This window comes from Balaenoptera acutorostrata, chromosome 6 (genome assembly GCF_949987535.1).
Source record: "Balaenoptera acutorostrata chromosome 6, mBalAcu1.1, whole genome shotgun sequence".
Classification (NCBI taxonomy): domain Eukaryota; kingdom Metazoa; phylum Chordata; class Mammalia; order Artiodactyla; family Balaenopteridae; genus Balaenoptera; species Balaenoptera acutorostrata.
The window spans coordinates 117542853-117565987 of NC_080069.1; the positions used below are offsets into that span (position 1 = coordinate 117542853).

Consider the following 23135-nt stretch of genomic DNA (forward strand, 5'->3'; position numbering starts at 1 on the left):
GCACAGCATGAGGCGCCCGGTAGCGGGCAGCGGGCAGGGGAGCTCTGGTTGTTGCAAAGCTGGACATGGTTCTGGCTGAGTGACTTGTTCTTCGAATTGTCTTACCTTGATTGCGTCAGCCCTTTGCAAAGAGATGGCCGGTCGATAACTGTGTCTCTTCTTTCCAGGACACCATTGAAGACAGACTTGACACCAAGCACTACCCGTACATCTCCACCCGCTCCTCTGCCTCCTTCAGCACCACCGCGGTCAGGTGAGTGCAAGTCCCTGAGCAAGCGAGCAGGGAGCAAGCGGCAGCCGCACGGCAGTCCTGCTGTCACGCTGCACAACCCTCGAGAACCCTCCCACTGCTTCTCGTCACAGCCAGGGTGCAGGCCAAGTCCTTGCAGCGGCCCATGAGGCCCTTCAGCCCCTGGCTTCCCGTTCCTCCCTCACTCCCTACTCCTCCCCCACTTCAGCCACACCAGCCTCCTTGCTCTACCCCGAACACACCAGGCTTGCTTCTGCCTCAGGACCTTTGCACTTGCTTTTCCCTCCACCTGAAATGATCTGTCCCCAGATATCTCTGCATGGCTCACCTCTTTTCTTCTCCAGGTCTTTAATAAATTGTTACCTTCTCCCATCTTCCCTAACCACCCTGTTTAAAATTACAGTACACCAGTCTTCCTAGCAGCATTATTTCTAATGGCTCAAAAGTGGAGATGACCTAAATGTCTATCAGCTGATGAATGGATAAAAAAAATATGGTACATTCATACAATGGAATATTGCTCAGCCAAAGATAGGAATGAAATACTGATCCATGCTGTAACATGGACAAACCTTGAAAATATTATACTAAGTGAATAGAAGCCAATCACTAAAGCCCACATACACTATGATTCCATTTATATGAAATGTCTAGAACGGGCTAGTCTCAAGACAGAAAGTAGATTGGTGGTTGCTCGGAACTGGGGATGGGAGTAAGGGTTGGGGAATGGGGAGCGACTGCTAATAGGTACAGAATTTCTTTTTGGGGTTGATGAAAATGGTCTAAAATTGATTGTGGTGACGGCTCACAATTCTGTGACTATACTGAACACCACTGAATTATACAGTTTAAATGAGTGAACTGTATGATACATGAATTATTTCTCAATAAAGTATTACAGAAAATAGTGAAAAAATTACAGCACCTCAACTTCCTGTCTCCCTTCCCTGCTTTTTCTCCATAGATTATACCACCGCTTAGTGTGCTGTTAATATTTACCTTGTTTACTGCCAGTCTCCCCCGACTAGAATGTCAGCCTCATGAGGGCAGGGATTCGTGTCTGTTTTATCCTCAGTGCCTAGAACAGAGCCTGGCATGTAGTAGGCACTTGGTGTGTTCTGTCTTCACTTTTCATTCATTAGTTAATTTTAGTAATTAATTAAGAAAGGGATGAATACATCAACTGCATAGAGCCACATTTCTCAGATTCATCCTTGATGGAAACATAGATGATGGAAATGTGGATGCCTTGGGTATGTTGGGTTTCTGCCACGTACCTGGTGATGTTCAGACATTTCTCAGTTTGGAGATGTGAGCAGACAGCAATCCATGCTTCCATCTCTGGGTTCTCCAGCCCTCTGTGTTTTCTTGGCTGCCCATGAGGCCTTGTGCATGTTTTTGGAAGCTCTTCCTCTTGTTCACCACCTTGCCATGTTCATCCAGAAGCTTTTCCTGCTGTGCTCTGCAGGCCACATCTCCACGGCCAGTCCCTGGGACTCTCAACACTAGGAACACATTTTGCCTCCAGAATATCTTCTCTGCCTCACTCTTGTGTGTGGCCCGGGCTCCCAGAGTAACACTTTTCAATACATGTGCCTCTACTCGTACTTTGCCCGCCCGTCTTCTCTCTCCACCGTGCCCCCCTTCTGTCGTCACTCTCAGGCCTGCATGATGCCAGTGGAGGCCAAATGTTTATTGCCAGCGTTGGAGTGAAATACAAAATCCCACACAGTGCCACAGCCAGGCTGGCTGACAACGGCAGACAAACAAATGATTGCACAGGCAAAAAAAAGTGACTGTGAGGTCCTCTGGGCTGGCCTTCGCGATGTGGAAAGTGGCTTTAATGCTGTCCTAAGTCAGGAAGAAGGGTAAAGATTCCACTGTTCAGAGAAGCCTTGCTCTCCTCGTTCTGTTTCAAATTTATCCTAATTTAATTGAAAATTTAGATGACACGGACAAATGCATTTTACAAATTACAAAAATTGACAATTAAAAAATAGAAACTCAGTGACCCCTATTAACTTTTTAGTTATTTTTAAAACTTCCACAAAAGAAATCCCAACCCAATGGATGCAATGGTGAATTCTTCTGGTATTTTATGAAGAAACCACTCAACGTTAACACATTTGCAGATAATAGAAAGAGAGAAGAAACTTTCCCACTTATTTTATGAGGAGTACATGATCCTAAAAGCAAATCTGAAAATGGCATTAAATAAAACTTCCCTCAAGCACAGAGAGGCAAATGTTATAGATAAAATATTAGCAAACTAAACCCAGTGGCATATACAAGGAGCAATGCATCTTGCTGAAGGGTTTGTTTGAGGAATGCAAGGCTGATTTAACACTTTAAAATCCTCAACGTAATTCTCCACGCAAGAAAAAATATATATGATCTTAAGAGATGGCCCCTCATTTTGTTTTGATTTTTGTTTTGTTTTCCCCATTTTCTTAGCCTGGAACCAACCAATTTCTCATTGTTTCCGAGGACAAGGTGAAGGCCCATTGAGGGAAGCCAGGGCCGGGAGTGGGGGGGCACCTGGGGAACTGTCCTGCCACTGAGATGCCTGTCGTTCAGGAGGCAGCTCGGTGTCACCTCCTCCAGGAAGCCTTCCCCAGTGATGCCCGGTCGGCACTAGAAGGCCCTCCCCCGTGTTTGTTCCCACGGCACTGAGCTCCTCTCCTTGGGGCGCGATGCAGACCCCCATCCTCCCGCCACCCTCCTCGCCCCGCCCGCCCCAGTTAAGCCTGAGCTCTTGGTTGGCAAGAGCCACATCTCACTCAGGTCAGCTCCTCGGTGCTGGGGCGGCCCCCGCCCAGTGAGGCGCCCGGTGCACATCTGTCCAGTGAATCAGTGTGCCGGCTACACACAGGCCCCGGACTCTGTGGTCACTGCTCCCTCCAGCAGAGTGTCCCAGACAAGCCCAGAACTGTACAACTGGGGGGAGACACCGGGACCGACATCATGCGGGTGAAGCGCTGAATGTCCAGCTTTAAAGCCGACCTGAACCCGTCTGTTGCCTGCATGACGGGGTCACAGCACAGGCGCTCATAGTGATTCTTCTCCCGGCAGCCAAAGCGCTTGATAATTTGCACTGCAGTTCAGTCGCTAATCGTCTACTCTGTTTCGGTCACTGGTGTACAGAACAAGTGTGTAACACATCATGGAGGTATGAAGTATAAATGCTGTGAATGCAGATAAACATGATTAATATCTTTCTCTCTCCCTCTCCCTCCCCCTCTCTCCTGCCCCAGCGCCCGCTATGGGCACTGGCATAAGAATAAGGCCCCAGGGGAGTACCGCAGTGGTCCTCGCCTCATCATCTTCATCCTGGGGGGCGTGAGCCTGAATGAGATGCGTTGTGCTTACGAGGTGACCCAAGCCAATGGAAAGTGGGAAGTGCTCATAGGTGAGTGGGGTATGTTTTCTAGAGGGAAGGGGCCGCTTCACTGCACTTGGACTCCATTCCATGCTTTGGTGTTTCATTCTGTCTTCGGTTCTCTGTTGCCCCTGAAAAACTTAAGTCTCTAGACACGTTTGTGGACAGCAGACGCTGACAAGCGAAGGGTTCCTTCCTCATGTCTGCACTGTGTCTCTTGACGAGTGGCAGCCCCATGTGGTGGGAAGAGCCTGGTCACGGGCTCCAACAGACCCAGGCTGATATTCCTGCTCTGCCACTGCCACGTGGGTCACCTCGAAAGTGCCTCCCCTCTCCATGCTGTTATTTCCTTATCCACGAAAATAAGGTTAAGAGCACCCACTTACAGCCTGAACTAGGCCTGGTGCTGGCCTAGTAGGGTAGGGTGGTGTCAGTTTCCTGGCCTCCAGCCTCACATCCAGAAGACACACAGTGAACGGAAGGTAAATGATTACCGGCTCCTTTACCTGTCAGCTGGAGATGCACAGACGAGGAGGGAGAGCAGATACTGCCTGAAACATATTGGCCTGACTTCTGGGCTCTGCTGAGGGTTCCCCCAGCCAGTTCCTACTACTTCAGGGTCTGTCATACTCCTTCTGGTTATTTCCTGCTGGTTTTCCAGAAGAAAGGAAGTAACTTATAAGAGCTGACTTAAGGCAGCAGGAGAAGATTTTTCTCCTTTTTCATGCCTACAGGAGCTTCTCCAATTTCTCGGCTGGAAGAGGAAGAGTGAGCTGAGAAAAATCTTGCTTTCTCCAGATGCCTTCCTTTTGTCCCATCTTGCCCTTAACAAAATGGAGTTGCACCTGCCCAGAGTACCTCTTAACATTGATTGGCAAGAGGTGATCAGCACCTACCGCCCTGGCTGGGCCCTGCCCTTGCCCTGATCTCAATAAGATGTGTCAGTTTTATACCTCCACTTTGGGGGGACCAAGGCGCAGTGCCCCCCAGGCTTTCAGAGTGAGCAGGTTCTGCAGACCAGTCCATATGGCCGTTCCTGGGTGTATCAAGATGGAGCTGGCACTGTCTTCACAACCCGCCTTCCAGATACCACCATTCACTGGGGAGCTCGCACACCCCCCTCCCCTCCCCACTCCCTGAAGCCTCCCCTGTCTGGTCACTGTTTCTCCCTGTGTTCTTTCCTTTTTGGTTACGTAGGACCCCGTGCCAGAGCTCTCGGTGTTCCCTGCTTGCGTACGTGTTGCATGAGCGTGTTGGCTAACTCTGCTCAAACACAGCTTTCCTGGGCAGCAGCCGTCACAGCCAGGCTTCGCTGTAACCCCCTCTTCCACGCTGGCCCGACCTGAGGTTCCCTGTTGGGAGGCGGAGACCCCGGGGAGACAGGGTCGCCCCTGCAGATCGGGGGAGAGGCCTGGTGCAGACCACTGATGCCCGCTGTGTGGCCCCGCCCGCTCTGTGCATGCTGGGTGTCCTCGCGGCCCATGTGCGCATGCGCCGCGTGTGCACGGCGTGTGCTCCGCGCGTGCGCGTGCGTCTCGCTCTCTCGCACCTCATTGGCTGCATAAAACGTAGGCCTAAGTTGGCATGTTCCGGTAACGTACCTTTGTTCAAGCAGTCAGCCGGCCTCTGTTCTCCCGCAGGTTCTACTCATATTCTCACTCCCACCAAATTTCTCATGGACCTGAGACACCCCGACTTCCGGGAGTCCTCTAGGGTATCTTTTGAGGATCAGGCTCCAACAATGGAGTGAGAGCCAAAGAAACAAAGTAAAAGCAGCTTATTACAGAAAAGAAACTCTTCCACTCTGAAGGGTTTTCTTTGATTTATTCCGTCACTCTTTTTCTTTATTTTTCCCTTTCCCGTTTATTATTTATTTGATTTTCTTTTAACGAGAAAATGCTTGCAGTTCTTAACACCGATTGAAAATGTGTCCGATGCTGCCCTCACCAACCCTACCCTGAGCCCCACTGGGCTTCAGCTTGCCAGCTCGCTCATGCCTCGGGTTACCTGTCGCTCAGTCAGACAGCTGCAGCCCTGTGGGCTTTAGACCAGAAGCGATCACAACTGCTGTGTACAGTCCTCCAGGGGGAGCTGGACGTGCAGGGATGCCACAGGCATGGTGCCGCAGCCTGCTGGCCGCGGGGTGAATTTGTGGCCACAAGGCAGAGAACACCAGGCAGCCTCCGGCTTGTGATGTGGTGTGGGAACTTGAGAGTGAGACCAGCAGGTGTTCAGGGGACAGTCCTGTCCAAGGCAGAACTCCAGTGGAGATGCCAGTGGGCACACGATCATGAGGAGTGCTTGGCAGAGGGTGTCAGGGTAGACTCCCAGTCAGTGGTAGTTAGATGTGTCAATACCTTTTTGCCAGGACGGACATTTATCCTGAGGAACAATTTCTAAGGGGTGATGGGGTCATAAGCCACCTCGTACATGGTGAACTCCAGCCACTGGTGGAAAGAGCTCATGTCTCCTGTTCCTCTGGGGAAAAACAGCACTTAACAGTCATTTGCTCTTTCAGTAATTGCTTTTGTTTTAATTCTCCTGTGGATCCTTTCGAGAGTTGAGAATCATATCCCTCTCTCCCATTGGAGTCTCTTGGTCAGATTGAGAGCCTTTGGGTAGAAATCTGTTCTCCACGCTATGTGCTGTTTTTAAAGAGCGTCTTCTCTCCCACCATGCTCGTGCCTTTATGTCAGTTACCCGGGAACCCGTTGTCAGTTTGGCAGATTACCCAGGTTTTATTCTTGTCCTCATTCCTTCCTCTCTCTTTCCACCCTTCTTTTGTGCTGGAAATCTCCCCTGACCTGTTCGGATGGCAGACTGACCCTGAAGACCTCACTGCACCATTAGTCATTCTTTAGTTTCATTACACATTCTGTGATGAGGCCACGTCTTGTGTACCTGACTTCGTCTACTCTGTTGAGGATGCACCCTAGAAATGTCCCCACCCCCACCCCGGGCTGAAACGTGGCCCGGTGTGAGTTACAGAGCGTGAGTCACCCGTGAGTGAGCCGCAGACAGGCATGGACTCTAGCCTCAGCTTGGCCACAAGCACCTGTGTGACTGGGGGAGGTCGTTCCCACTGGGTCACAGTACACAGAACAGAGGGAGGCTGGATGGCAGGGCCCGAGGCGGCTCGGGCTCTGACCGTCTGTAATGCAGTCGTTCAGTTGGTGGCTTAAACCAGGCAGCCCTACGCGCTCTGGCACACTCTCTGGCGACCTTTGGGGGACTGGACATCAGAACCCTGGCTGGGTGACATCAGAAGTGTGCTTGTTTTTTTAAAGAGAATAAGCTCCATCCACGAAAGGCTTGCTCTAAAGGTCTGCACCGGAGGCTGTGCTGTTTAGCTCCTCTTTCTTCGCGTGAGCCGGAGACAGCTGCCCCAGGGCAGTAGGGAGATGAGAAGCAGCAAGTGGTTGTGAGCCAGGACATCGGGGCTGGCTGTGGCCCTGGGCTACCTGCCATCCTGCCCAGGCTGCCTTCACCCTAGAAAGCGAGGCCAGTGGGTGGTCAATAAAAGCAACTAAAAAAACAGCCATTGTTCAGCGGCACCTTGGTAGGTTGGTAATCAGAGACATCTGGTTCTTGTGCAGATGGCAGGTAGGTGGACGGCATTTGCTGCAAGATGTATTTCGAGGCTTCTCAAAGGACAAATGAGCAATGACAGACCACTTGCAGAGTCAGAAAGAATCTCAAACCCAGATCCCAGGGGCTCCTGCTAGGATTCATTCTGGGATTCCCTGCTTTGGAAGATGCCTCTTCTTTGCACACTGCTTCCTCTGTTTTATGTTCAATCAGCAGAGAGGTCTCAGCTGCCATCAGAGCAGAGCGAGCACGAACAGACTCTGGCTGTTTGTTCCTGGCTTCTGAAATGCTTTGTTGAACAGTGTTGGATTTTAGAGAGTTCAGTTAGGGAAAAGTGAGGTACAGAGCCCTCATACCAGGGAGGTCAGAAAGCAGCTGAGCCTTCCGACTTGCCCACGTCTGTTGCGATTGTCCAGGTGACCAAAGCCGAGGACAGTGCAGGGCGTTAGAGAGGCTGAGTGGTCTCCTCCCCCACATTGGTGTTTGCAGGAACTTAGCTTTTAAGGGATGGGTTTCCCCTGCTTAGCAGTGAACGAGCCTCTGCGGCGGGCCCTGTGCGGGTGCCGGTGCTGTGCTCCGTCCTCCCGGCCCCTCTCTGTCCTGGAGCCAAGGCTGGCTCCCCAGGGCTGGGCTGAAGGGAGTGGGCATGGATAACTGAAGTGCACAGATGCCACCAAGCCTTGGCTCAGTCCCCACTAATCAATCCATCATTCCTCTCAACTGTCTAAGAAATGAAATCTTTTGATTAGATCTTCACCTCGGTGCTCTAGGTGGCTTATGTTAAAAGTACTGACCATTAGGGAATGTCCAGGAGGCCTGAGGAGCTGATGAAAGGGGGCCGAAAGGCTGGCTTAGACCTATTACAGAGCACTTAACACGGGAGAGTATGTATTTGTTTTACTATGTTGCGTACTTTGCTTTATTCTAGATCGGGGTCAGATAAGTTTCATTTTTCAGTGGGACTCAGATTTGAATCTGAACGCAGAGCCGATCCAATGCCCAGCCGCTTTTTCAGCGTTCCCTTACACATCCCCTCCTGGGGCAGGAAGCCACAGGGCCCCCAGAATTGAGAGCAGTGGCATGGCTTCTGGGCCTGGCTGTGCCACCAACACGCCTCACCACCCTGGGCGTCTTGGATGTGGGTGGGCAAGACCACTGCCTTCCACATCTGGCAGATCATCAAACTCACCTGGGCTGCTCTTAAATATACAATTTAAACCTATCGTTCACCGGTACTGCCCTCAATAGTCTGAGTCAGCAGGACTGTTTCAGCCAAATCCAGGAACAGCTAGACCAGCTGATCTGTCAGAACTCCTGTGGTTTTCAGGTGCCGTCCGTGAAGAAAGAAGGATTTTGTCCTGGCAGAGGTCACTGTGTCTGGCCCCCAGCTTTGACAGTCTTTGGATGACTTTATTTTGGAGACCACCGTTCACGTTTCAGTGTTGCAGTTATGTAGAATAAGAGGGACCCTCAGAGCAGTAGAACCCACTTGCTGTTCTAGAGGGCCGACATGGTCAGCCACCTGTGGGTTCAAGTGAGAGCATTGGCAATGTTTGTGGTGGTGAAAAGCTTGACCAGGGTATTAAAGCGATACAGCTGATTGCGTGGCAAGAATTGGCCCTCAGGTGATACGGATTAACACCAGCTGGTCTGCATCCTTTAAAGAGACCAGGTATGGATAGTTAGGGCCCAGGAACGTAACTGTTGCCTGATACTGTTGGTGCTGGAAGTTTTCTGCCTTCAGTCAAAGATTGGGAACACCCAATCTTTGGGTGTCAATGATGGTCAGCAATCAGACAATATCCGGAAGTTCTGAAGCGTGGATTCCTTCACCTCTTTCTGGCCTCCCTCCAAGTCCTGAATCTGCACATAAGCAAAGGTAGGGGACACCTTGGGATAGGCATTTGCTCAGAGGCCTTTTGGCTGCGAGGGAGGACGTTAGGGACAGTCTCTCTGGCATGTGCATTGCCTTAACCTAGGTAGCCCCCAAGCTAATCCCCCGCACGGAGATCCCAGCAGCTGTCTTTCAGGTATAGACACTCAAACTGCTGCATCGAGTTGAGATTTGGAAGGCTTTCATTCTGCCAGTGGTTCTGGTCAGAATTTGGTAACGTTTATCCCCGTTTCCTCATTTGTGGAGCAGCCTTTGACCTTTAGGACTAGTAGGAAGATTGATAAGGTCACAGAAATGAGTGTTTTCGGGGGAGAGGGGGACACACTGCTGAAACCGGTGTCACACTTGCCAGAGGAGCCTCGGGTCTGCAGAATGAGTCAGCTTTGGGCGCAGGGGCTGGCGCAGGCTGCACCCTCAGGGCATCCACTCTGTACCTCAGGGAAGTAGCTGCGGACTGCTTCCTCACTCAGCAGGCCCTGGGGGGGCTGAGGCTTGAGCTGCAGAGAACGGGATGTTGAGAAGGCTCTCACACCAGAGAGGGCTTCACCAGTGTTCTCCTGGTCTGGACTGACCAGGAAGGCTCCAGGCTGCAGTGCCAGCAGTCACAGGTCAGCTGAGCAAGTAGCGGTCAAAGGCACAGGGACCCTGGTATTTGGAATCACTCCCAACAAGCCAGCCAAAGCCTTCTTTTGCCTGCCCTCAGGGTGGAAATCTGGCATCCCGTGGTTTCTGGTCCCCTCCTCATGTGAAGGCCCACTCACTTGGCCGCATCTCCAGGGAGGCACATTTTCAAGTACGGGTCTCTTTTGTTCAGTTCTCCTCTCGCACCGGGATCTCTTTGTTTGAAGCCTACTGCTGCATGCGTGCAGGCCTCACGCTCACACGCCAGTCACTCCTGTTCTGTTTAAGTCCATGTCCAAACCACACAATCCATGCATCTTTTTTTACTGCACTTACGAGATCTCTTTCTCTCTCCTTATGAAAAAGGACTTCATTTTTTTTTCCTTTTTTCTTTTTTCTTTTTGCAGTAGAAGTATATCTAATTCCATTAGCTTAAATTTTTGCAAGCATTTCTAACCTCTTACAATGCGCGGTCTCTGCAAGGTAAGGCCTCAGGTACCCCGGCCCTTCCCCCTTCACACCTGAGGTCCCTCCCACCACGTGGTCCCAGCCAGCGGGCTCCGGGAAGGCAGTGGCTTCCCCCAGGCGCTCCGCCCGTCCACTTCTTCCTCCCTACCTGCACCACTCTTACCACACACAGTCCCCCCTGCTAACCCCTGCCCCATTCCCAGCCTCTTCCCCGGCCGTGTGGTTTGGAACTTCTCTCCCTGGCTTCACCTTGAGTTCAGGAGAGAATTAGAAGTGCAGCTGCCCTGTCCCCTGGCAGAGGGCAGCGCTGAGCACTGATGGAGAGGCGGGCTCCTTCCTTGGTACAGCCCGGGACCCTGCCCAAGCCAGAGGGTGTGTTCTGTGTATCCACAGCCCTCACATGTCTCCCAGGCCTACTGTGACAAGGCCCCAAACCCCAGTCCCCAACCCTTCCCTGCGCGGGGTGGGGGAGGGGGAACAGCTACAGCTCTGGGGATAGAACAGGGCAGGAAAGGGGAAAGTGTTCGAAACCGGAGCTGGCAAGCTCACGGTCTTTTCTGCCTTCCTCCAGGATCCACGCACATTCTCACCCCACAGAAACTGCTGGACACGCTGAAGAAACTGAATAAAACAGATGAAGAAATAAGCAGTTAAAAAATAAGCCACGCCTCCAAAAAACGAACCCTCTTCCCAAAGTGCTCGCAGCCCTGACCACCGCTGACCGCCTCGGTTCCTTTGCTGACCCCCTTCTCCCTCCATCGCCTGCCCCAGCTCTGCACGCCCGGCCGGCACTGTCGCCAGCTGCGTTCTCGTGTTTGGTGATGCCCTCTTCTCGTTTGAAACAAAATAATGCATTGTGTTTTTTAAAAAAAAGAGTACCTTCTAGATGTATCCTGGAGGAGACGTTCGGTGGGAGGGACGTGCTGCTGGAGGGTTTCTGAACTGTGTAGGATGATGAATGGACACCTCCTCCCCATCAGTCATGATCTTAGGACCTTGTACATAACCCAGCGTGACATGTGCACGTTGCTTGCGTATGGGAAGGTAGACGTTTGGGTGTTTTTGAAAACCCGTTTGGGATTGTTCCTGTTCTTGTTGGGAATCACTGAGATGTCCGTTCTTGGAGTATTTTAAACTGAGGATTAATCTGTTATCTTCACTCCAGTTCCTACCCCTCAGTGCCAGCTCTCATGCAGATAAGCTTGGAAGTGAAGCTCAGGTGACATCTCGAGAGGTTTGAGCTGGAGTCGACCTCTGCTCTCCCCAGGGGGGCTCATTCCCCCCCTCCCCCGTGCTGGAGGTAGGGGCTGGGGGCGTCCACAGGAAGTCAGGCTGGGTGCCTGTCATGGCTCGCTCCCTGGCCGCTGCCGCGGCGCTGTGATCCTGTTCTGTGGTCTGTCACTGTCCCCAGACAAGTGGGGAGCAAACTCCCACCGGGGACCTGGGTCCCTTGGAGAAGCAGTTAGACCTGGTCCTTCAGACCAGACCCCATCTTTCCCCAGGCATCACCCCCGACAGAGCTGCCCTTTCTCAGCAGGGTCAGCCTGGGTAGCGCTCACGGGACAGGAGCGAACCAGAGCAGAGCGAGTTCCGCAGGCTCCTGGTCAGAGGTCCCTTTCTGTAGACAGTGTAGAGCACTGTGTGTGCCCCTGACACTCCAAACCACCTGAAGAGTAGCCCGGTGGATTTATCCAGACCCTGATCCCACTCAGGTTATCCTCCGTTTAAGATACTTCCTAATACTTTATTTTGTGTAGTGTGGGGTCATATGTCATCGTGCTTGTAAGAGAAAACGATCATTTTATTCTCTGTATAAAAACGTAGCTGTATAAAACTTAGCTCTAATGCAGAAATCGAAGAAGCAAATGCAGGAAGGATGTCTCGTCGCCCTCAGGACTCAGCAGCTCGTTCTCCGGAAGGGAGCGCACTATTTGTTCTGCTGCTGTTGTGAACTATAATGACAGTGGAAGTCACAAAAATGTCCCGCGCCCACCCCCACCCACCCCCTTAACCCCTGCAAACCGTGTGTGTATATTACTGTCTTGTGGCATCGTCATTGCAAACGTGGTGTGTGCTAGTTCTCCGCGGCCCTCACTTCCCTTTCAGAATATACTCCTCACCCGCCCCATTAGATGCATCGTGGCATTCTCTTCTCAAGGCTTTGAAATCTCCCCTTTGCACTCAGATTAGTTTTCAGGTCTGTCTCCCTTCCCCCCGTTACAAGATCTTATTTCCTTAGGACAGACTGTAGGGACCTGCCTTGGTTTGTTTCTTCTCGTTACTGCTTGTTTTGTCCCCTGCCCTTGACCAAACGATCGATGCTCATGCTTCAGGACCTTGTTTGTCCGACATGTTGGTTTTCCTTTCTCTGTTATTTATATAAAAATAATTTATCAAAAGGATATTTAAAAAAAAAAGCTAGTCTGTCTTGAAACTTGTTCACCTTGAAATTATCAGAATCTCAGTGTTTGAAAGTATTGAAGCACAAACATGTATCATCTCTGTACTGTTCTGTACTAAAGCACTTGAGTCTAATAAATAAATAAATCAGCGCCCATTCACGGTGTCCAGGGTGACTCGCGGCCTGGTTTTACTTTGGGGAGCGGAAGGAGAAAGGCTTTGTCAATGGTCCACTGGGGAGGAGCCCAGCCACCCCTGGCTGTGGCTCGGAGCCTTCTGGATCCATTCACTGTTACTTGCATTAGGATCTAGAGCTACCTGGCGTCTGGAGATGATCCATGAAGTGTGTACTACACTGCCTGAGACCAGGCAGTTCTTCCATCGTCCTGTGTCTCTGTATGTAGAATGTCTCTCTATCGCAGAGACAGCAGGGCTCTGTCTTGGCAGGTGGCGCCCTACTCGAGCATGTGGTGCCCGTGCATTTCGGGCACGTGATGAGGTCATTTTATCTGTGTTACTGCTGTCCTCCTCCATTCCTGCTGCCACACCATCTAGCCTTCCGATGAGCTTATTTCCAGATCTGAAAAGCTTATCCTGCTGGTTATGAAGCCTGTTGGTGACCTGGAGAGACTGTGATGAGTTTGGTCCCAGTGGGGAGGGGACCCTTAAGTTAGTGTTGGGGTCATACTGGAAACCTGCTAGAATACTGGGCGCAGGGGTGTGGGGTTCTTTGTAGGAACTTCCGTTTCTACCCTTTTGTCCCCAGTCACCCTCTCATTCAAATTCTGATCTCCCTCATACTGTTAAGAAATCCAACAAGTCAGGGCCAGTTGGTGGAAGGTGCATCTCCACAACCAGGCTATTGTCTGGTGAGACTTGCCTTAAGGGGGTACAAAGCTGATGCCTTCTGTGGGCTCCAGGCAGCCTGAGGGGGCTGCTGGTCATGCTGCCCCACTGGGCTGGGCACCCAGAGCTACCTCCTGAGATGTGCTTCAGGTAAAAGAAGGAAGAAACCTGAGAGGCGTGACGAGGAAGGGCACTGGGGTGGCACCATGGAGAAGCTTTGCCTGGGCTGGGCTCCTCTGGGGCCCCCCATGCCATGCTCAGGTGGGGGTAGGGCGGTGTCCAGCCGGAGTTGGGGGCATTGCTTTGGGCTAGAGGGGCAGCCCCCCTGCTGGCCCCAGGTCTCGGGCGCTGGGCCAAGTCAGTCTCTCTCTGGGGCTTCGGTGTCGCCCCGTCTGCAGTCCTAGGACTCACTGCACTGTTGTGAGCCTGTGCAAAGGCTGAAGCCCGTGCACAAGTGTGGCGGCCCTCCCAGGGCTGCCCCAGCCTGCAGGGAACAGATATTCTGGGAAAGACGGACCATCACAGGCTGGGGGTACTGGGATGCTGGAAATCCCAGAGGCTGCTCAACACAGAGCAGGCTGGGGCCTCGCCCACCTGCTCCGCGGATGGCAACATCAGCTGCCGCTTACTAAGTGCCTACTGCATCCCTGCGCCAGATCCCTGCACCATGGACTTCACATACAAGGTCACTTTCAGTCCACAACATGGTCTCCCTATTTTACAGCTCAGTGAGGTCAGGCCACTGGGCCAAGATGTAAGATGTCTCTTCCATGGGATGTGAGAAACTGTACCCAAACTGGAGCCTGCTTTAACCAACCGCCGCTGCAACCTGCCTCATTGCCAAACACCCACCTCCGCGTCTCCCTGCACCCATCCCGAGGATCCCACTGTTTACAAGATCCGGCTGCTCAAACCAACCCCAGTTGCTGAAGTAACACTGAGCTGCCCCTTGTCCAGCCATCAGACTTTTAGGGAGGGACAGCAGCCATCTCTTGCTAAGTGCTGAGCCTTTGCCGAGCCCTGGGACAACAGGGATAGATAGGACCCGGCCACTGTCCCTGGGAGTGCCTCGGCTCACAAGCGCTGGGTGGACACAGCAGGCATGCAGGCGTGGCTGGCTGGAGATGAGGGCCAGGAGAAGGAGCATGAAGGGGCCAGAGCCTGGTTGGGGCACACGGCTGCCAGCTAGGGCACCTGCCAACCAGTCACCGACTGCCCTCCTGACCCAGGATGCTGCCACCCCAGACCAAAGCTACAGAATGGGCTTCTGTTTGCCGGGGTCAGCATGGGGCAGATGGAGCACTTCCCCTGAGCTTTGCGGAAAATTGAACCAGCCTCTGGACTGGGGCATCTTGGGACCCCAGCATGGGAGCCTCTGATAGAAAACATCCATTCCTTACCATACTGCCTCTCCACCCGGCTTTGGGTGAACCGAGAGAATGATTTTGCTGTGTAGCTGCATCACCAAAGAATGAAAAAGCTGGGCTCAGAGGGAGGGGCTTCTTGACGCGGGAGCGGGGTGGGGGTGGGGGGAGCTCTGTAGAAGTCCCTCCCATTCCCAATGGGCACAAAGGGGCAGGGTGGTGATTTCTAGGGCTCTGACTCACTCTAATATTCCCATGTCACTTATTTCCACTTGAGGGAAGGAGGGGTCTCCCGAGAGCCCAAAAGAACGTCCTGTGAGCCTGGCGTCCTGATCTCTGAGATGCCATGGCCTGGGACACCCAGGCCTAGGGCCCCTGTGACGCCATTGGCCTCGGAGCAGGAGGCTGGTCTCTGAAGCCCAGCCTCGCCAGGAAGAAGGAAGGTCCCTTTAAGCCCTGCCTCACATCCTCAGCTTGTTGCTATGTATGGGAACAACTTCCTTAGCAACCACCTGGCCTCCTAAAGGGGCCCTGGAGTAGTGGTTACCACCCAGCCATGGCTCCCAAAAAGAAGGCAGGCAAGGGGCCCAAGGAACCCGAGGTCAAGAAGAAGAAAGGTGGGAAGAAGGATCCCAGCCCAGCCAACAAGCCCATGGAAACGCCCATAAGCGAGGAGATCCGGGAGTTCTACCACATCCAGATCCGCGACCTGGAGGACAGGCTGGCCCGGTGGGTGGGCGGGTAGGGTGGTCCTGCTGGGTCAGCGCTGGCCGCTGTGCGGTCTCAGCCAGGGGGTCCTAGACCTATGTTCTGGACTCCCATGGGATGTCCAGACCCCACCCTACCCCAGCCTCAGTTTCCTCCTAGGTAACACTTTGAGGCAAAATGGATGTCCCCGCTCCATCTCAGCCCCCAGAGTTCCAGGGTCTCAGTGCGAGCCCACCCCAGGCAAGCACCACTCCCTCGTGCCTCACCGCTGCCCAGTGGGACCATGCATTTTATAAGACGGCAGAGTTCAATCAGTGGGATGAATTGGAAATGGCAGCCCCCTGGCAGGCGGGTGACCACGTGTCCCTCCTTCTGCCTGCCCCCTCCCCCCAGCCTGTACCGTGATTCCCTGATCTGTGGGCCCCACCGGCTTCCCCAGCTGCTGAGCCCACTCGGCCATGCTGGGCCTCAGTTTCCCCAAATGTAAATGAGGAGGGTTGTGAGACATGGGTTGTGTGGAGGGGGGATTCTCTAACCCTTCTGAGACACGTTCACTTGCCCACTTTTCTTATTTTTACACTGGTTTCCTCTCAGTTAGGATGCATTAGCTCAGTCTCAGGGTGACACTTAAAAGACACACCCCTTTGGTGACAAGCAGGCAGAGGGTCTTCCCCAGGTGATGTTGCAGATACTCACAGCTAATGTTGAGACCTTCCTGTGCTGGCGCTCACCGCGTCCTTAAAATGGTCCCACGAGAGAGGCCCTCATGTCATCCCCATTATAGAGGTGGGGAGACTGAGGCTCAGGGAGAGGAAGGCACCCCAAAGAAGAGGCTCCAGAATGCGAACCCTGGCCCCTGACTTTGCCACGCCAGGCTGCCTCCTTGCTCCACAGATCAGGTCATTCAGCTTTGTACCTTGCACTGCCCTGTGTGCAGTAGCCATACAAAAGATGTTGGTTGTGGGAATTCCCTGGCAGTCCAGTGGTTAGGACTCTGCACTTTGACTGCCGAGGGCGCGTGTTCAATCCCTGGTCAGGGAACTAAGATCCTGCAAGCCGCGCAGCGTGGCTTAAAAAAAAAAAAAGATGCTGGTTGAGTCAATTGTGAAGTAAAACATCTTTCCAAATAACTTCTATCAATTATTCCATTGGAAACCAGAAAATTGTTTATGTGACACTCTTAAAAATTCACAAACTTCCCTCAAGCTGAGACACCAGATGGAATGTATTTGGGAGATGTTTATTAGGTACTTATTATTTGCCAAGCTCCTCTGCCAGGCCACCAAAATACAGAGATGGAGGAGGTCAGGTCTTGACTTCCCAGTGGGACAAGGGTCAACCTACAGGAGGGCACCAAAGAAAGGGCCACAAATGCTGCTAAGGGCCAAGAAGACTCCACTGAGGCGGCAACACAGGGGTTCACTCAGTGGAGGAGGGTAAGGAAGATCACAGGTGCAAAGGCTTGGGATCGCAAAGTCCTGAAGTTAAGGAGGGCGCAGAGCCAGCAGCAAGCATTATGGTTGAAAGCCTCGGCTTTGGGGTCAGACTGACTTGGGTTCAAGTTCTGGTTTTGCCCTTTACTAACTCAGAGATGCTTCATCCCTCTGCGTCTCAGTTTCTTCACCTGTGAAATGGGTATAATCATCATAGTACCTACTTCCTTACAGGTTATTGTGGATTCAACAAATACAGAGTACCTACTGCGTACCAGGCACTGTCCTCGGTGTTGGGGACACAGCTGTGAATGTAACAGACAGAGGCTCCGCCCTCACGGACCTTACATTCTAGTGATGTAATGAACGTAAAGTGCTGAGCACAGGCATTGGCTTGGTCGCAAGCATTGATCAGGGGGCACAGTGGGAGATGAGGCTGGAACCTCAAATGCCCTGATATGGGAGGGTCCAGGGAGCAGCCTAGCTGCATGGAGGGCTGGCTTGTCCAGCTCCCTGGACCTCTGCCCTGCACCTGCCTCAGGTACCAGCAGAAGTGGGATGAGCTGGCTGTGCAGGAGAAGCTGTTTCGCCAGGAGTTTGAGCAGCTGGCCAACAACAAGAAGGAGATCGTGGCCTTCCTCAAGCACACGCTCAACCAGCGGGTGGATGAGATCACCGACCTCAACGAGCAGCTCCAAAGCCTGCAGCTGGCCAAGGAGATGGAGAAGGACGCCTTCGAGGCACAGCTAGCCCAGGTGCGCCACGAGTTCCAGGAGACCAAGGACCAGCTCACCACTGAGAACATCATCCTTGGTGAGGGGCACTGGCCAGCGAGCCTGGGGGCACACGCCATGGGGGTGGGGAATCCAAGGCTCTGTTTCTTTGGTCTCAAACCCTAGCTCTCCCAAGGACTATCTTTGTGACCTTGGGCTAGCACTTCTCTCTGACCCTGTTTTCTCACCTGGGAAATGGGGATAATACGTCTACCTTGAGGAACAACAGTTACGTGCTGCTTCCCACATGTATCCTCCATGGTAGTTGTCCAAGCAATCCTGAGGCAGGAAATCCCTTCACCACCGGCCACTTTGTAGGTGAGGAAGCACTTCAAGGGGGAGTGTCTTGCCCAAGGTCACCCAGCTGGCAAGGGTGGTTATGAGTTTCAATGACAGCATGAGCACCTGATCCAGAGGTGTTCAAATTCAGTGACTGTTGTCACTGTCACTTTCATGAGAAGGGAGTAGAGGAGAGTGTCAAGGGAGGCTCCTTGAACCCCAGGCTTTGTAAGACTAGTGGAGGAGGAGAAGAGCATTCCAGACGAAGCCATAAAGGTGGGCAGGACCATGCAGGGCACGTGGGGGGACAGGGGACTGGCCCTACTGGATCGGGACGTTTAGGGGCATCATCGCTCCAGACCCCCGGGACCCTGCCCTCCCGAGGCGGCCCCTCACCAGGCCTGTGCCCTGCGGCGGGACAGGGGGGAAGCTGGCAGCCCTGGAGGAGTTCCGGCTGCAGAAAGAGGAGCTCATGGAGAAGTTCATGTTGCTGGAGGACCAGCTGCGGAAGCAGGAGAACGAATACAAGGACTACGTGCATAACCTGGAGAAGAAGTCGGTGCTGGACAAGGACAGGTGGGCAGGCCGGGGCTGAGCACAGCCCGGTCCTCAGACCTTTGACAGCCTCGGCTTCTAACTGGGGGCACTGCACTAGCTCCTAGATGCCCCGACCCGCTGCTCCTCACAATCCTGGCTGAGTTATGGTGGAGGGGAAAAAAGGTTCCCAGTTCTCACGCCGGTGCTGAAGAATCCCTGGACTTCCTTTTGCCACCTTCTGTGACTTAACTTATATTTATTTAATAATGAATAATATTTACATGGATAAAGTTCAAAATGGTACAAAGGGTCTACAGTAAAAAGTCTCCTGCCTGTGGCCCTGTCCCCTCCTGGGGGAGACAATGTAGGGATCTAGGCGCTCTGGGGACCCCCGCGTAGGCAGGAAGTGCCTGTGCCCACTCTGCCTGACCCCCTCACTCCCACCCCTCCTGTTAGATTGAAGAAGGAGATCATCCAGCGCGTGAACATGGTGGCCACTGAGTTCCGCAAGGTGGCCACGAGCCAGATGTGGGACACGACCAAGCGGGCCATCATGGAGAACAACACCGTGACCCTGCAGCTGGCCAAGATATCCCGGCAAGGCATGCAGCTGCTGCAGGAGAACGAGCAGCTCAGGGGCAACCAGGACAACCTGTGCAAACAGCTGGAGCTGCTGGAGAACTCCCAGAAGGTCATGGCCAGGCACAGCAGAGGCCACCAGAAGGTGTGCCCTCCAGGCCCTCATCATGGGGTGTTTGGCACGGAGAACAGGAAGGAACCCTAGGGGCCCTGTCCTCAGGGCAAATACAGCCCCTCACGGGTGGACCCCAGGGGCCAAATCTCGAGGGAGGTAGCTGTGAGGCGATGGGGCCCTTCTTGTGCGGGCTCTGGCCCCATCTCTGGTTTGTATTTGGTTTAAAGCCCCCGTAACCGGTTGAAGTCGAACCCAACCCTGGGGACCCAGCTGCTATCTAGAGAGGGTGCCGGGCTCCCAGGGCCTCGGCTGGCCTCCCCGGGGGAGCGGAGCTGGCTGAGGGCCTGTGGTGGGCCCAGGGCATGGCCACCTGCCCACACTGCAGATCATCCTCATGCTGACGGAGAAGTGCCGCGAGCAGCAGCAGGGCAGGGCAGAGGCCAAGCAGCTGCGCCTCCTGCTGAGCCAGCTGGAGCAGAGCCTCATGCAGCTGCAGAAGGACCACCAAGCACTGAGGTGCGGCCCGCAGAAGGGCAAGCGGCGGGAGCAGGTGGGAACCCCTCCCTTTGTGGCCACGTGACACGGGCCAGCGACTCCCCCTCTCTAGAGGGGCCCTGAGGCTTCATCTGTCAAACAGGCTGAGGCCCGGGGCTGGCCGAGGGCCCCTGTGGGCTGGAGAGAAAAGGCAGGGCCCCTCACCCTAGAATGGGGAGGAGGCTGACTTGTCCTGGTCCCGGGCCCAGGAGCCAGAGAGAACAGCTGAACCTGCAGCTGGAGCGTCAGCAGGCCGAGGGGCAGCGGCTACAGCAGGAGCTGGCCGAACAGCAGAAGGTTCGGGCGAGCCTGGAGACAGCCCTGGCCCAGGCCACCTCCTTCCTACAGGACATTGTGCAGGTAAACTGGAAGTGGGTGAAAGTGGGGGGCGGGGGATGGAGCCAAGGACAGAAACTGCTCGGAGATAACTGGACCATCGGAGATGGCCAGGCCAGGCGCCCCACCTGCTCCCTGTGAGATTCCTGGCAAGTCTGTCCTTTTCTGATTCTGCACTTCAAAGACCCCTTCGAGGTCTCAAAGGAGCTGGATGGAGTCCTCTGAGGCCCTGGAAGGCCTCGGGTCTCAGTCTTCCCATTTGGAGAATGGGTATCCCACCACAGCCAGGGAACACTGAGAAAACAGGCACTGGGGTTGGAGTTTCCCAGAGGTGGGTGCTGGGGCCATGAAGGGCCTGACCTCGTGGGCCCGCCCACACCCCTACCGGCAGATGCAGCCCGACGAGGAGGACGGTGACTTCGATGTAGTGTTCCAGCTGCAGCGCAACAAGATGCTGAAGCACCTGCTGGTCATGCTCAGCTCGGCCATGGCCCTGAGCCGCCAGATGGCCGTGTCCCCCCGCCGGGAGAGCCAGTCCTGTGGCCCACCAAAGGACCGGTGAGTGAGTGACCCTGTGTGACCTCAGAGGAAGGAGCTACGGGACTAGTCCAAGGGCTGTCCTCAGCTGAGCCTGGGCCCGAAACCTGGCTCCCAAGAGCCTGTCTGAATCTCAGCTTCCTCATCTATGAAATGGAGGTGATGACACCAGCCCTCTCCCCACAGGCGGTGCAGCACCCAGCCTCTCAAGACAGGGCCTCTGCTGCAGCAGCTGTCCAGCGTCACACCCTACCAGCTAGGGGGCCTGGGCCTGGTGCCTCGACGGATCCACATCCCACCCAACCCTGAGGACCTCAGGCTGCTCTCACATACCACCCGTGTGGGAAACTTATGGGCACACAGCAGCCCTGAGGTGAGGGTGCCAGGGGCCCTGGGGACAGCAGGATGGCAGCCAGCCCTGGGTGCAGATCATGGCTCTGCCACGCTGCAGCTGTGTGGCCCTGGGGAGGTGGCTAGACCTCTCTAAGCCTCCATTTCCTCATCTGTAAAATGGGCTGAAGAAAGGTGTGGCAAGCCCTCAGTGGGCTAAGACATGCCCACACATCCCCTGGGAGGGGGGCTTGCTAGGCCCTGTGGCCCCCTCCTCTGCCGGCAGGGGAGAGGTGGGAACCCCCCGAGCAGGCCTCAGCTTCCAAGCTGGCATCTTTATTCTTACAGATCCATACCTCTGGTTCTCCAAAAAGGTTCAAAAAGTTTAGGCTTCCTGAAGTTTCCCTACTTTCTAAGTAGGACACAGAAGACCAACCTCCTATCCCAAAAATGGACCGTTCCGGCCACAGTCCCCGCTTCCGTCCACAGGCAGCCTGGGGCAGCCCAGAGAAGAGTTATATAAAAAACAGATACCACAGGTTGGCGTGGCACCTCTGTGGACGTGGCTGGGTGTGTGGGCACGACAGTCAGGCAAGCAGCCAAGTCCACTGGCGTCACAGCCCTGACGAAGGCCTCTGGCTTCGCTCACGGATGTGGTCCAGGAGCAGGTCGGTGGCGCTCAGCAATGGAGGCAGCAGCTCCTGCTCAGCTGGGGAGAAGTGGCCCAGCACGTAGCCCTGCACTGTGTCCGGGTGTGTCGGGCGCCCGATGCCCACCCGCAGCCGTGGCATTGCCTGTGGGCGAGCCAGAGGGGCCCAGGGAGCTTTGGTGAGGAGTGTCGGGGGCCCTGCGCCAGCCCACCTGACCCAGTGCAGGACTCATGTTAGAGTTGAGGCAGCTAAAACAGGAACGGACTCCATTGTGGCCCCTTCAAGGGATACGAGAGGAGCAGTTAGTGCTGTCTTGGGTCAGCACACTTTACCCCATCCCCTGCCAAGACTGGGGTCGGCACCCCTACCCCACTCCAGCTGGGAGGCCAGCTTGCCTATCCCCATCCTGACCAGCTCAGGGCCTCACCTGGCACTTCCTCCCAACTTCAGAGCCAGTTTCCCCAGCGGCTTGTGGAGCTCATCGTGCACCAGGCAGACCTCCTCAGCGTCAGTCCAAACAGCTCCGCTTGCACAGGGAAACGGTGGCCCTGGTTACCGCTGACCTGCCCAGGGGGGTTGTCCCGACTCAAGGCTTCCATGAGGAGGGGCCGCAATTAACCCCACTTCACGTATGAAGAAACTGAGGCTCTCACAATCACCCAAGGCCAGGCAGCAATTGGAGCTCAACAGGCACCTGGAGCTCCAGGTGAACTGATCTGCCGCAGCCCAGAATCCCCTCGCTGGCCCCTGCGCCCTCCCGGGCGGCCCACCCCTGGGGACCTCAACTCACACGCTGCGCCCGTTGACGTTCATGAGCCGCCGTGGCCGGAGAAGGACCAGATGCGCATCCCCGAGCGAGGCCAGGGCGAGGTCGGCGGCACAGCGCCGGTCGCGCTCCCAGCTCTCCGCCACACCTAGCCGCCGTGCCAGCTGCCCCAGCACCGCCATGCCCACGCTGTGCCGCGTGCCGGGCAGTCCAGGGTTCCCCAGGCCGGCCACCTGCGGGCGACAGCGGGGAAACCGAGGCCCGACAACTCTCCCCATCCGCCTTCTCACAGCGCCCTCCGGGACCCAAAGCAGGGGAAGGTAAACGGAAAACTGGGCCAGAGTGGGTTAGGGGTACGAAGAGGAGCCCAAGAAACCCCGGAGACTTCAGAAGGCCGAGTGGAAACGGGCGCCCCCGGGGTGGGCGGGCAGGGCACCCCAGTGCAGGAGAGGAATTCCTGGAAGTTTGGAGCCCATCCGAGCATCGGACCCATTTCTGATACTAAAACTATGACAAGGAACTGGGGGGGGGGGGGGCTTTGCCCAGGAGACACTAGCTACCCTACGCTGCCGTCCCTCACTCTACTCACCAGCCACCGCTTCCCCGGGGGCCGGGGTTCCAAAACACACCGGCTCGCGGCCAGACTCAACCACAGCCCTCCGCGCGAGAGGCCAAACGACCCCATGTTGCCCCAGTCAATGGCCCAGACCCCGCCCCCTGACGTCAGCCAGCCCTCGGCCAATTGCGG

At 54.7% G+C, this 23135-nt stretch overlaps 3 protein-coding genes across 4 annotated transcripts in view; 2 read left to right on the top strand and 1 right to left on the bottom strand.

Annotated features, from left to right (window-relative positions):
* STXBP1 (syntaxin binding protein 1) overlaps window positions 1-12757 on the top strand; it is a 70432-nt gene extending 57675 nt beyond the window's left edge. Inside the window, exons 17-20 of one of the 2 annotated variants that reach the window (XM_057548754.1) lie at window positions 168-253; window positions 3505-3659; window positions 5270-5395; window positions 10772-12757. In XM_057548754.1, the coding sequence (XP_057404737.1) occupies window positions 168-253; window positions 3505-3659; window positions 5270-5379 (351 nt within the window). In that variant the 3' untranslated portion in view covers window positions 5380-5395; window positions 10772-12757. The remainder of the gene's footprint in view (window positions 1-167; window positions 254-3504; window positions 3660-5269; window positions 5396-10771) is intronic. The other variant, XM_057548756.1, reaches the window with a different exon arrangement.
* Window positions 12758-15366: 2609 nt separating this feature from the next.
* CFAP157 (cilia and flagella associated protein 157) lies at window positions 15367-21360 on the top strand. The gene is made up of 9 exons (XM_007194637.2): window positions 15367-15539; window positions 17493-17764; window positions 18426-18579; window positions 18997-19264; window positions 19620-19750; window positions 19978-20128; window positions 20496-20662; window positions 20828-21014; window positions 21346-21360. Exons 1-9 carry the CDS (start codon window positions 15367-15369, stop codon window positions 21358-21360), a joined length of 1518 nt encoding a protein of 505 aa, XP_007194699.2.
* PTRH1 (peptidyl-tRNA hydrolase 1 homolog) lies at window positions 17162-23096 on the bottom strand. The gene is made up of 5 exons (XM_057548818.1): window positions 22977-23096; window positions 22412-22620; window positions 22049-22147; window positions 21833-21899; window positions 17162-21765 (listed from the first exon to the last, which is right to left on the bottom strand). Exons 1-5 carry the CDS (start codon window positions 23070-23072, stop codon window positions 21586-21588), a joined length of 651 nt encoding a protein of 216 aa, XP_057404801.1. The 5' UTR covers window positions 23073-23096; the 3' UTR covers window positions 17162-21585.
* Between the last annotated feature and the right edge of the window lie 39 nt (window positions 23097-23135).